The sequence below is a fragment of the Plectropomus leopardus genome, chromosome 10 (assembly GCF_026936395.1).
Source record: "Plectropomus leopardus strain MGB_pleo_1.0 chromosome 10, ASM2693639v1, whole genome shotgun sequence".
Lineage (NCBI taxonomy): Eukaryota > Metazoa > Chordata > Actinopteri > Perciformes > Serranidae > Plectropomus > Plectropomus leopardus.
In genome coordinates, this window is record NC_142185.1 from 37,910,934 (window position 1) to 37,925,511 (window position 14,578).

General features: G+C 44.3%; 1 protein-coding gene across 1 annotated transcript in view; it reads right to left on the bottom strand.

Annotated features, from left to right (window-relative positions):
- Positions 1-5,130: 5,130 nt before the first annotated feature.
- The window catches only part of qtman (queuosine-tRNA mannosyltransferase), a 32,746-nt gene continuing 23,298 nt past the window's right edge, over positions 5,131-14,578 (bottom strand). Inside the window, exons 7-11 of the mRNA XM_088083833.1 lie at positions 12,812-12,921; positions 10,814-10,958; positions 7,838-7,908; positions 7,659-7,750; positions 5,131-6,125 (exon numbers count right to left, since the gene is read on the bottom strand). Of these exons, the coding sequence (XP_087939959.1) occupies positions 6,051-6,125; positions 7,659-7,750; positions 7,838-7,908; positions 10,814-10,958; positions 12,812-12,921 (493 nt within the window). The 3' untranslated portion in view covers positions 5,131-6,050. The remainder of the gene's footprint in view (positions 6,126-7,658; positions 7,751-7,837; positions 7,909-10,813; positions 10,959-12,811; positions 12,922-14,578) is intronic.

A 14,578-nucleotide genomic window follows, 5' to 3' on the forward strand; every position in this document is an offset into this window, starting at 1 on the left:
CTGACAGGAGTGCAAAGACCGCATCAGAGCAGCTCGGCGGCGTGCAGCCTGGCGAGCTGACAGAAGCTTTTTGGATGCAATTATGTGCTGAGAGGCCCCTGGAGGGCCCCATCCACCTCAGAGCGCTCCGTCATGAGCCCGCTGACAGCTTGGAGTGGCGCCCTGCCCACACTCTAACATCCTGTTCCAGGACCCGATCCTCGCCGGCCCAGAAACCCCCTCCGACCCCCCTCTGGTCTGCGCCGGGGCCAAGCCTCGCATACCGATCCAGCTCTTCACGCCATGCCCTCCTGCAGGGGCCCGTCGAGGACTGCGGGGACCCATCGAGGAAGGGAAGATCTCACCAACATTGTTCTAAACGGAGATAAATGCAGGTCTGGGTTCCACCTTCAGAACCCACAGCTCGCCACAGACCTCCTCCAGGACTCTGGATCCTGGTCTCTCCTTCCAGACCAGCCCTGAGGGGCCCCATCCGGCTCTGTGGCCAGTTGCTGCTGGTCTGCACCTGGATCTCAGGATACCTAAAGCTGGATCACTAAACAGCCCAGTGGCCGAGCCAGAACTGAGTTTACAACTGACTGTCATTAGGGACCGTTCTTTATTTGTCAGGAGAGAAAACTGACCAACAACCCAGAAACAGATTAGAAGAGACAGAGTCAGAGTTCATTTCCGTACGGAGTCACAGACGAGCTACAATAAATAATTATAAATAAATTGCTTCTGTAGAACTGAAGTCAACGTTTCGTCCAGCTGTCGAGCCGTGATCTAAAATGATCCGTGTTTACAGAAAATGACAGCACGGTCACGGACAGTCAACACTTACGTACGCGACTCTCTCTTCTTTTCAGGAATGAATCTGATGAAATCAGCGAACACATAAACACTGATTTCTGCAGCAGATTGATCGCACACAGGAAGCTGCTCCGTCAGCGTTGTGTCTCTGTGAAACAACATCAGGTTCAAATCATCCACAAACACTTTTTATATCCGTCTAACGGCCGGCGCTCAGCCTTTTCTTCTCTCCGCCTCTCGTGCCGAGATAACAGACTCCGTAATTAACGTGACTGAACGATGGGAAAGTGACAGACCTAAACTGGCTTCTGTGGCAAATCTGACTGTGATGGTGATGATGATGATGATGATGATGGTGATGATGACGGTGATGATGACGATGGTGATGATGATGGTGATGATGATGGTGATGATGATGGTAATGATGATGATGATGATGACGGTGATGATGACGATGATGATGATGATGGTGATGACGGTGATGATGATGATGGTGATGATGATGATGACGGTGATGATGATGATGATGGTGATGATGGTGATGACGGTGATGATGATGACAGTGATGACGGTGATGATGATGATGATGGTGATGATGATGGTGATGATGACGATGACGGTGATGATGATGATGATGGTGATAGTGATGATGATGATCATGATGGTGATGATGACGGTGATGATGGTGATGACGGTGATGATGATGGTGATAGTGATGATGATGATCATGATGGTGATGATGACGGTGATGACGGTGATGATGATGATGGTGATAGTGATGATGGTGGTAGTGATGATGATGATGATGGTGATGATGGTGATGACGGTGATGATGATGACAGTGATGACGGTGATGATGATGATGATGGTGATGATGATGGTGATGATGACGATGACGGTGATGATGATGATGATGGTGATAGTGATGATGATGATCATGATGGTGATGATGACGGTGATGATGGTGATGATAGTGATGATGATCATGATGGTGATGATGACGGTGATGATGATGATGGTGATAGTGATGATGGTGGTAGTGATGATGATGATCATGATGGTGGTGATGACGGTGATGATGGTGATGGTGATAGTGATGACGATGATGATGACGATGATGGTGATGATGATGGGGAGGGGATCAGTTCTCTGCACAGCAATTTATTTTTCACTTTGAAAACTTTCAAACGACCAACATACCTATTTCATAATAAACTATACATATATATATACACACATATATATAGTTTATTATATATATATATATAATGTGTGTGTGTGTGTACTATACATACACATATATAACTCTGATGTGTAACATGCTCCTCTGTGTAGCTGCAGTATCTTGTTGCAGTGTCTCTGTGTTTTTGGGTCGTTTCGTGAAGTCAAACCTCTCAGCTGCTGTTTTTTTATCGTGAGTGGTGACGGCGGAGACGCTGTGTTGGACTGAGAGCAGCGTGGTGGGGACGGACGTCTGCCTGACTCACAGAGCGAATCCAATGAAAGACACGTAGAGTCGAGGCGTGCCACGTCTTTACCGCAGCACCATTAAAACACAGCACATGACTGAGACACAGGAGGACACATATCTCTGTCTGTCCTCAGTGAACACAGCAGCAGCAACTCACATATGGCCGAGACACAGGAAGACACATGTCTCTGTCTGTCCTCAGTGAACACAGCAGCAGCAGCTCACATATACCAGTGGAGAGAGGCGAATGTGGAGCTGGCAGCTCGGGCGGCAGGCTCATTACGGCACCTCTGATGGTGTAATGTCTCCAGGGAGTGGGGGTGTCCTCCTCTGAAGCTGCTGGAAACTGAGGACAGCCTGAATGTCTCCGTCTGTCCCTGGACGGCAGCTGACAGCGCAGTGCCGCTTTGATGCTCGTGGTAACAGTTTCTTTTATTTCTGCTGCTCGCTCCACTGAACTGCCGACATCACATTTCCACTTGAGAAACCCACGTTTATGTACCACGTTTATGTACCACGTTTATGTACCACGTTTATGTACCACGTTTAAACACGTCCAGGGGAGCGGCAGTCATTAGGGGAGGGGCAGGTAACACGGAGCAGCAGTGGTGGGGGGGCTACTTCATTATTATCCCCCCTCCCACTTAAGTCGTTCAGCTGTGCACACGTGATCTGACTGTAGCTGCCAGCAACCACAGTGCTAACATTAGCAATGCTAAGCTACTAACACTGAAAAACATTACAAGTCACAATGCTAACATTAGCAGCAGCTAGCTAACATTACAGCAACATTTAACAAAGCCCTGATTAGCAGTGTTAAGCTAGCAGCACTCAAACATCACCACAACAAGACCCAAAGCAAAAATTAGCAGCGGTAAACTAGCAGAAAACATTGTAACAAAAGGGTGCAAACCTAACACTAGCAGAGCCTAGCTACTAGCAAACATTAAAACAACTGTGGAAAGCTAACACTAGCAGAGCTGACCTATGTCTGTGAAAAGAGCCGTAAAATTAAATTTGACCTTCTTACTTTCATGAGTGTGATTAACTACAGCATTCGTTAATTTAAGTAGAAATAAAACATGACTTCAAACAGCAGCTCTGTCATTTAGTGAAGCCTCGAGTGTCAGATTAGATAAAAAAAATGCACCCAAACATTACAACAACAAAGCACAAAGCTAGCATTAGCTACTAGCACTCAAACATTAAGGGAAGGTGCAAAGCTAACACAATTAGCATAATTTAAAACCACAGCTTCCATTTAATACTTTTATACTTCTTTTGTCATTCTGGGGTCAACCGGGGAAAAAACTAATAAAAAACAATAATAATAATAATAATCTGAGTGAACTAAATGGTACATCAGTTTCTGAACAATCTGCTGTCAGGGCATCTAGTGAAGCTAACAAGACAAGCTGGCTACATTATCGTTTTCATTCTGGGGTCAAACGGAGGCAAAAAAGAAACCGATCTGAGTAACAGAAACGCTTCGTCAGTTAACAATCAGCTATCAGGACATAAGGGTAAGCTAACACGCAAACATAGCTGACATTAGCATTAGCAGTGCTATGCTACCTGCTAGTTTAATGACAAAAACTAAAAAGCTTTTGGAGAAAAGGGACTTTGTGTTTGAATGCTGTGATGCTAACGATGCTAACAAAGCAGCTCTAGTTCAATGACGATCTGATTGGACGACGGGCCCATCAGAGGGTTTAATAAGGTGCAGCCGTGTCCTCACTGCGGTGTGTGTGTGTGTGAGAGTGTGTGTCTGCAGGCCAATCAGAGCGCTGCACTGCTGACAGGAAGCAGCCGGTGCTGCTCCTCGTGAAGCGTGAAATTATTGTTTCTGTTCGTTGTTGATAATCCGGCAGAGAAGCCTCAAACCAAAACGTGCTGAATAACCCCCATTTAACCTTTCAATGACTGGATGTGTCGTTCACACGCATCTTCACATTTCTGTGAAACACTCAGACGTGTGACAGACTCATCAAATAAAGAAAATAAAGAGTTAAACAAATACAGACTTTCATCTGGATTCAAGGTCAAACACTCGTGTTTATTCTGCAGTTTGACATCTCCAGGCAGCGAAAACGAGTCGAAACTAACGAGGACTAACGTCTTTGGCTTCAAATGTTTAGGGACCGTCTGTTATTTATGAGGGAGGGGGGCATACCACTGGGCTGGATTTTGTACTTATTTACCAATATTTTATGATTTAAAAAAAAAAAGTTCTGTGGAGGGCATGTTTTCTTTAACAAATGTCATTTTTTTCTTAGAAAAGTTGGTTAATGTTTCAAAGTCAGTAGCTGTCCCCTCACGCGCTCTTCACTCCGTACGCTGGAGTAAGTCGTGCACTATATAGGGAATAACCAAACGAGGTTTTGGACACTACGTTGGAATTTTTCTAACAGGAATACATGACCACATTGCATTGTGGAAAATGGGTTGAATGTAGCGTACATCGTATGTATGCTCAAATTTGCTGTGCATTGTGGGCATTTTAAAGTGCACTATATAGGTGATGAAATCAACTGCAGAGAATTTGGACACCACTACAAAATGGCGAACACACTATATAACGCACTATATCTGTGATAGGGGACGGTTTTGGACGCAGCTACTGACGGCACGGTCCTTGTCAGTCCCCGATCCGTTCCCCACATGCACCTGCTGCTGCTGCTGCTGCTGCTCCTGCTGCTGCTGCTGCTGCTCCTGCTGCTGCTGCTCCTGCTGCTGCTGCTGCTGCTCCTCCTGCTGCTGCTGCTCCTGCTGCTGCTGCTACTGCTCCTGCTGCTGCTGCTCCTGCTGCTCCTGCTCCTCCTGCTGCTGCTGCTGCTCCTCCTGCTACTGCTGCTGCTGCTGCTGCTCCTGCTCCTCCTGCTGCTGCTGCTGCTGCTGCTGCTGCTCCTCCTGCTGCTGCTGCTGCTGCTGCTGCTGCTGCTGCTACTGCTCCTGCTGTGGGAGGTGCAGCAGGTGAGGAGGAGATGGAGTATGACACTGACTCTGACTCTCAGTCGTACAGTGGAGAGCTGCACATGCTGGAGGAGAGTAACGGTTTCCTTGATGAAACATTTGGTAAATCAGTGAAAGTGTCAGAATATTTTCCCGATACAGAGAAGTTCGTCAGAAGTGTGATGACTCTGCAGACGGTGGTTTGTGTGGATCTGCTCGATGAGAAAAAACGTATGAGGAAGATAACTGAGGTGGCTGAGGTCACCGCCTGATGACATCGTCACTCCAGAACAGCAGACCAATAAAGTTTTTACTGAACACTTTGTAAAGTTCAGAGGAATTACAGTGTCTCATTGGTCCGTTAATACACACACTCACTGTGTGTGTGTGTTCACTGTGTGTGTGTATGTGTGTGTGTGTTAACATGATACATGGGTTCTGGTTGTTCCTCTGAATGTCTCACACTGCTGCCGTCAGTGCCGTGTAGTGAGGACCGCGGTGGTGGAAGTATCGGAGATATTAATACACAGATATTGATGTACAGATATTAATACACAGATATTGATGTACAAGATATATACCCCTCCTCCTCTCTTCTTCCTCCTCCTCCTCCTCCTCCTCCCCTCTCCCTCGCCTCCTCTCTAATCACACACATGGAAGAGAGCAGGAGGACATTTACAGGTCCAGACTCGGTGTCTCCGTCCCCCCACCCTGCTCTCTGGGCTCAGAGGGTGCTGAGGTGCTTTCTGCGGGACGTGTCGCAGAGTCAGGACTGACGGCGTCCTGGCAGAGACCTCCTCCTCCAACTAGACTCAGCAGGTGAGGGCGGGGACACTCAGGGACACTCAGCTGCCAGCAGAGTCTGGAAACGCTCCTTCAGAGACGTCCAGGAGAAAGAGGACGTGTCCACCTGCAGGACAGAAGGAGGACAGACAGTCTAAGGGACAGTTCAACATGTAAACACACAGGACGTTAGCTTCTACTGCTAAATGCAGGGCATGGACCTACAGCATGGATGTATAATAAATCTGGATACAGCCGTGGGGGCGGAGCCTCATTCATTCCTATGAGAGCTGCTCAGTGACGCATGAAACAGAGAAAACTCTTTTTCCGGGTTTAGAAAAGTGTAAAATACCCGGATCTACCGGCCCATAGAGCAGCGTGGAAGTGAGTAACGACAGCCGAACGCGGCCGAGTGTACCCGAGTGTACCCGAGCACTGACTCCGACTCACTGGCTCGCTCACACAGATGACCCGAGTGCTCGAAGCGAACAGCGCCGGTGCACGAGCATGTCTCTCGTAGTAGCTTAGCTTATTAGCAACAGCGGTGCTGTCGGTTTTAATATTTACGTGATTATCAGATAATATTTATCTCTCTCTACACACACACACACACACACACACACACACACACACACACACACATATACATACAACTCATCAGGGAATCATATCGTAATCTTGACCGGAGAAATCAAATTAACAGAATCGTTAGGTGTTGTGCCCATAAAAAAGTAATAAAAGGTGCTGCTTGTAATATTGCCCCGTGTTTTATTACACAGCTCAACTTTAAAAATACTACGTCCAGTACCTCTCAGTAACTGTCTCTAGAGCTCCGCTGCTCACTGATAACCGGTAGTTTGAACACAGACCGTAGACCGTATATACGGTCTGACACAGACACGGTAAGACGTCCATATTACAGCTTTACAGCCAGCAGCGTATGGATGTGATGTAAAATGGTAAAAATGATGAATTGTGATTCAAAAATGATGAATTACAGCAAAAATATCCATCACTACGGCCGGTACGAAGCCTGTGCTGTCAGAAACTCTTACAGTCACATGCGCGTTCACGCGGTAGAGTCCCGCGGGTCTGATGCGCGTTCATGTTATGTCTGGAGAAATGTCCGAATTCAAAATCTTGATTCGGGAAATAGCGCATTTTACGTCTTTAGGACTTAATGTTTTTAATAATGGATATAAAAAATGCGTTCTGAAAAGTCAACGTCTCAAAGAAATGATCCAGTGATTTAAGGAGGTCTCTTTCCCGATGTTAACAAACGCGGAAAAGTCTCTCTGTGCCAGTGTGCGTCACGTGACGCTGTAGTTCCACTTTCGGCCACTATGTACATTTTGCTTCAGAGGGTGGCGCACTTCCTGGGGGCCTGGTCTACAGCACCAATACTCAACTCACGGCCCACGGCCCAAATCTGGCCCCTGTTCGGGCCCCCGGTGGCCCCCAACCACCCCTGATAGAGGTCCTAACTAAGACCCTAATGTCTTAAATCATAGAAATGTCCTAAAATCATAGAAATGTCCTAACATTATCCTAAACCCATAAAGAGCCTCTCATGGTGCATGATGGGAGGTGTAGTCCTCAGTGTTTGAGGACTGGCAGTGAGGATATCTCCTCTCTGCTGTGTGAATATTGAGGCGGTTACCTTGACAACGTGTCTACGGGCGAGGTGGGGCCTCCTGCAGAGCCCCTGCAGACGTTTACAGAGCTGCTCAGGTGTGGAGTACAGGTACTCTGCTGCAGCACAGAAGAAGAAGAGAGTGAACACACACAGGTCCCTCTGGTCCTGACCCAGACTGCACCTGAGCTCAGGTGTTTGGTTACCTGGGAAGATCTCAGGATACACCAGCGCCTTTGGACACAGAGGGTAACAGCCGCAGTGCACCGCCTCCAACCTGACAAACATCACAGCACTGTTTACACAAGACGATGGGACGGTCCGATCACACCTGAGCTCTGAGACGATGGGACCGTCTGATCACACCTGAGCTGGAACAACACTCATTGATTCATCATTTCTACTGTTTCTTCTTTTTTCTGTTTCTACTGTGTCTACTTTTTTCGGTTTCTCCTTTTTTTTTTCCGTTTTTCAGTTTGTGCTGTGACAGACGGGACTGGTTCAGTGTGAGCTGGTGCTTTTATTTTGACAGGCTGAAGTCTGTGTAAACACACTATCATAAAATATAACAGAAAGACACATCAGAGAGACCCATCAGACCCTCCGGATCGGGGACGAAGTCCTGCCCCAAGTGGAGGAGTTTAAGTACCTCGGGGTCTTGTTCACGAGTGAGGGAAGGATGGAGCGGGAGATCGACAGGCGGATCGATGCGGCGTCTGCAGTAATGCAGACTCTGCACCGATCTGTCGTGGTAAAGAGGGAGCTGAGGCAAAGGCAAAGCTCTCCATTTACCGGTCGATCTTCGTTCCTACCCTCAATTATGGTCACGAGCTTTGGGTAGTGACCGAAAGAACAAGATCGCGGGTACAAGCGGCCGAGATGAGTTTCCTCCATAGGGTGGCTGGGTTCTCCCTTAGAGATAGGGTGCGAAGCTCGGTCATCCGGGAGGAGCTCGGAGGAGAGCCGCTGCTCCTCCGCGTTGAGAAGAGCCAGATGAGGCGGCTCAGGCATCTAATTAGGATGCCTCCAGGACGCCTCCCTGGTGAGGTGTTCAGGGCACGTCCCACCAGTAGGAGGCCCCGGGGAAGACCCAGGACATGCTGGAGAGACTATGTCTCACAGCTGACCTGGGAACGCCTCGGGGTCCCCCGGAAGAGCTGGACGAAGTGGCCGGGGAGAGGGAAGTCTGGGTTTCCCTGCTTAGGCTGCTGCCCCGCGGCCCGACCCCGGATAAGCGGAAGAAAATGGATGGATGGATATATTTTAGTTATTTTATTATTTAATTATTTTTTTTATTTTTGATTAAGTATTTAAAACTTTAATTTCTGTATTTCTATTTAATTGTTTGTATTATACGATTCTGTATTTTTTGTGCTTTATAAATTGATTTTATCGTTATTTTATTTCTTTAATCTTTTTAACGTGGTGTTTTTTTTAAAGAAAGTATGTATTTGTATTTGTATTTCTGTGTTCTTTTCTAATTTAATGCCTGTCACAAAACAGATTAATTTATTTTTATGGATATTTAAGACGTTTTGAGTTTTCATGTGAACTGTGTGTATTGTATCGAGCCACTCAAAGGAGAATTTCTGTCACCACTTGGGACAGACAAAGTTTATCTATCTATCTGTCTTTATTTTCATGAAACTGTAAAATGATAGTTTTCTGTTCTTTTCTGACCTGATTTTTTTGTTCTGATAAAGTATTAAAGTTTTTCTGTGTTTTTGGGCTGTCCTGTTTCTGTATGATAGAAAGTGTTTTCTTGGTGATGGGCCTCAGACAAAAATCAAATAATAAATAAATGTGTCAACATGAATGAGGTGAAGATCAGACGCTCAGACTGCAGGCTGACCGTCTCACACACGTTTGATTGGTCGTGGTTCAGAGAGCGCAGCCTCTGATTGGCTGTCACTGTTCAGCCTGCAGCTCAGAGTTCAGGTGACTGAAGTCTGCTTCACAGACCGAGTCCACCTGCAGGTCCGCACCAGGTCTCCTTCAGAGGACACCTCCAGAGGACACCTCCAGAGGACACCTCCAGAGGACACCTTCAGAGGACACCTTCAGAGGACACCTTCAGAGGACAGCTTCAGAGGACACCTCCAGAGGACACCTCCAGAGGACAGCTTGATCTCAGCAGTACAGCCAACTCTCAGAGACGTGAGGCAGCCGGGGCGACTCTCAGGTGAGGAGGATCAGAAGAAAATGTGGTGGTTTTTTCCCAGTTTTGAACAGAAACTTTGTGCGTTTGAACTTATCCAGCAGACCGACTCGCTGACTGACATTTCATCATCATTATTATTAGAATAAGTTCAGTAACAAATTACTAGTCATTATTCAGGGTTGTACGGTCAAGAAAAACCTGGAGAAGTCATTACATTTTTTCACAAACCTGTATAATAACATGATATGTTCGGGGATCGTTGGGAATTTGAAAATCTAACAATATTTTTTTACACTTTTATTACAATTACAATTCAATATCAATTTCTGTGTTCACAGTTTCTAGCTGTGAGAATTTGTTTTATTTTACAAATCGGGTTTTGTTCTTTAAATTACGATGATGTTGTTTATTATTAAAGAAAGTTATTATTGATGTTGTTTATTATTCAAGTTAGTTATTGATGTTGGTTATTATTAAAGTTAGTTATTATTGATGTTGGTTATTATTAAAGTTAGTTATTATTGATGTTGTTTATTATTAAAGTTAGTTATTACTGATGTTGGTTATTATCAAAGTTAGTTATTATTGACGTTGTTCATTATTAAAGTTAGTTATTATTGATGTTGTTTATTATTAAAGTTAGTTATTATTGATGTTTATTATTAAAGAAAGTTATTATTGATGTTGGTTATTATCAAAGTTAGTTATTACTGATGTTGTTTATTATTAAAGTTAGTTATTATTGATGTTGGTTATTATCAAAGTTAGTTATTATTGATGTTTATTATTAAAGAAAGTGATTGATGTTGGTTATTATCAAAGATAGTTATTCTTGATGTTGGTTACTATCAAAGTTAGTTATTATTGATGTTGGTTATTATTAGTTATAAAGTTAGTTAATATTGATGCTGGTTATTATTAAAGTTATTATTGATGTGAGTTATAAGTACAGTATTATAGTACAGACAGTAGTTGTCATTGACAGTAGTGATTACGAAGTAAAGGGAGGTCAAAAACTCACATAGCGACTCCGAAGAACTCGTGTTTGGCGGTGGAGACAACCACGTCGGCCTGACAAAGCACGCGCAGGTAGTCCTCTTTACTGGACAGGAAGCCCCAGTTCAGGATGTGAGCGTCCAACAGCCGCCGCGCCTCTGAGAAGATCTCTGCAGGTAGAGACGCACAGGTGATGTCACATGTTAATGGCATGATGTTGTTCATGTCAATGAGAAACTTTTCTCACATCGTCTCATATTTCTGTCTCATTATAATCTCAAATCTGTAAATCTGTAAAACACTTACATTCATCTTTTAGCCCCAGAAACAGTCTCAAAGGTTATTATTATTATTATTATTATTATTATTATTATTATTATTATTATTATTATTATTATTATTATTAATATTATTAGTGAGAGTGTTTTTGTGTGTGTGGGCTGTATGTAAGCAGTAAATCAGTTTTAATCTTTATCAATAAAATAAGGAAAATAATAGCGGACAATGATGATAAGAAGAAGAGATGAATTGGACAAAAGAGATAAAAAGAGATATTTTGTTAGGATATAATCATAAATGTAAACAGTCTCATAAAGTCAGAGGTTTCATAAATAAAGACTTGGATGTTTTGTGCCGTGTGAGCGCAGATAAACTGAGGAAACTAGACACAGAGACATTTTTAAAAAAGCCAGACGATTATGAATGTGGACGTTTATGAGCGCAGCCCAAAGAAAAACAGGTGAGGGGTGAAAATAATCAATACTGTGACCCTATTAACAAAATCAAAGTCGATTAAAATTGTCCTAATGTGATTGCCTTCCCAGCACTCATAAAGCTAATCAGAGAATATGAAGCTGAATTTACGGTCAGTGTGTTTATGCTGCAGTAAAACTTTACGTCTCAATATCTCAGAGTGTGTTTGACCAGAGTGTGTTCATTACGCTAAAACACACACACACACACACACACACACACACACACTCATTATAGCATCATCAGCTGATGATACACAGTGTGTTTTATCAATTAAAAAGTGTCCTGAGGCCTGAGAGCAGCGCCGACCTACGACCTCTGACCTGCACATTATCTAATGAGCGCAGTAAAATATCAGGAGTACCTAAAGGTGAAAGAGAAGTCAGAGCAGATCCAAACTTCATCCCAGTCATGTGATGAACAAACTCGGAGAGCCTCTCACAGACCGCAAATCCAACAGCACCATCAATAACCAACAACTCCTGCTCCCTCGTCAGACTCTGGGTCTCTACCTGCGGACGGCACACCTGGCCTCAGCAGCAGCATCCGCTCTGAGGCGGGCTCGCAGTCAAAGACCAGCAGCCTCCTCATCGACGGCACACACATTCACCACGTGACCACAGCAGCTCTGTTAGAGCGCTTTCTGACCAACACACCTACTCCGATGCCCTCGGGACATTTAAAGCAGAAACAAACTTTAGGTAAGAACAAAGGGACAAAGTTTGAGGACACATTTCAGGATCAATCTTATTTTAGGTAACAACACATCTGACGAAAAGAGTTAGGTAACTCTTTCAGATAAGGACATACTTTAGGTAAGGACATACTTTAGGTAAGGACATACTTTAGGTAAGGACATACTTTAGGTAAGGACATACTTTAGGTAAGGACATACTTTAGATAAGGACATATTTTTTGATTAGAACGTATTTTAGAAATGAACAAACTTTTTGGTAAGACCAAATTTCAGTTAAGAAGAAATTTTAGGCAAGAACAACCTTTTTGTGTGAACAAACTTGAGATAAAAAAAGACAAGAACTCTTTGGTAAGAAAAAAAATTAGGTAAGAGATTTTTCAGACGATAAATTTTCGCCGAGGTCAGACTTACATTAGGAACAATTTGTACGTGAGATCAGATTTTAGATGAGAGCGAGTTTTGGGTGAGGGTAACACCATGTAATGTTTTCTTCTGTAGCACTGTATTTTATTGTGTCATCATTTGATGACGATGATGATGACGACGATGATGATGATGACGACGATGACTCACCTGGCACATCAGTGAAAGTCTCTCCGAGCACCGACAGGTGGAAGGCGTGTCCTCTGTCCTTCAGTCTGATCAGAGTGGAGAACAGCAGCTCGGGGTTCTTATCATGTTCCCTAAAGACAGACAGACAGACACTCAGCTGATTGGACCTGTGGACGGAGGACATCGATGAGTCCCCAGGAATGGACGCACAGAGGACCGTTCAACAGGAAGTCATTGATGTTTAACTTTATTTAAAACACACATGGAGCGCAGAGGACGGACAGCAAACTTTGTTCAGAACAAAACAAAAAAGAAACTTTCTTTTCTAAAACAGCTGAAGGTACTTTTGACATTTTTAAGTGAGAATAAATGAATAAAAACAGACACAGGTCACATTTTGGGTTAAATTCAGGGCACGTTCAAGAGCTGTCAGAGTTACTGATTCAGATGAGAAATATCATCTTTACTCGCAAATATTAGACACCTACAAACTTTGTTACATTAAACTTTGGATGCATTTTGCATAGATTTAATTAAATGTTAAGTAAATTGTGTTTGTTTGAACCAATTTGGGTTCAAATTAGTCTTCTTTCAGTTTCAGGTGATGTTGAAGAGCTCCCAGTAACAAATTCATGTCAGTTTTATCAATAAATGAATACATTTTGAGCATTTTTTTGGTCACATTTACCTTTTAAATTCAGTGGTTTCATTTTTCTTTTTTGTCTGACTCTTGTTGAATCGCTGTCAGTAAAAGGAAATTCTTCCCGCTTATTTTTCACCTTAAAAATATTTCAGCCGTGTTACTGGCCGGCGTGGAAAGTTTCACTGAGCGTGAACCAAAGTGGATTAACAGGAGTGAAGATGTGGATGAAACATGATTAATGTGTGACTTATAGGTAGTGATGTTTCAGCAGCGTTCAGCAGCGTTTCAGCAGCGCTCAGCAGTGTTTCAGCAGCGCTCAGCAGCGTTTCAGCAGCGTTCAGCAGCGCTCAGCAGCGCTCAGCAGTGTTTCAGCAGCGTTTCAGCAGCGTTTCAGCAGCGTTCAGCAGCGTTTCAGCAGCGTTCAGCAGCGTTCAGCAGCGTTCAGCAGTGTTTCAGCAGCGTTCAGCAGCGTTCAGCAGTGTTTCAGCAGCGTTTCAGCAGCGTTCAGCAGCGTTCAGCAGTGTTTCAGCAGCGTTTCAGCAGCGCTCAGCAGCGTTCAGCAGTGTTTCAGCAGCGTTTCAGCAGCGTTCAGCAGCGTTCAGCAGCGTTTCAGCAGCGTTCAGCAGCGTTTCAGCAGCGTTCAGCAGCGTTCAGCAGCGTTTCAGCAGCGTTCAGCAGCGTTCAGCAGTGTTTCAGCAGCGTTTCAGCAGCGTTCAGCAGCGTTCAGCAGTGTTTCAGCAGCGTTTCAGCAGCGTTCAGCTCCTCCTCGGTGGATTTCCTGAGGTGAAGAATTACTGAGCAGATTATTTCTCCTCGTGCAGCTCTCAGCCTCTCTCCTCCCTCCGGACTCAGAGATAATTCCCTCGTTTCCACAAAACCTTTTTAACTCCTTCTGGCTCTACTCCCTCTGATACAGGAGAGGAGGACAAAGACCAGGAGATAACACCTCCCCCCTCTGCTCCTCCTCTGCTCCCCCTCTGCTCCTCCTCTGCTCCTCCTCTGCTCCTCCTCTGGCAGCGATAATAAATGTGTCAGGATTCATTCAGAAATACAGGAAACAGCTTATATCCTCACAAATATGAGAAATAAATTAAAATAAGACAGTCGATCAGTTAATTCACTGATCAGAAAACTCATCTCAAACT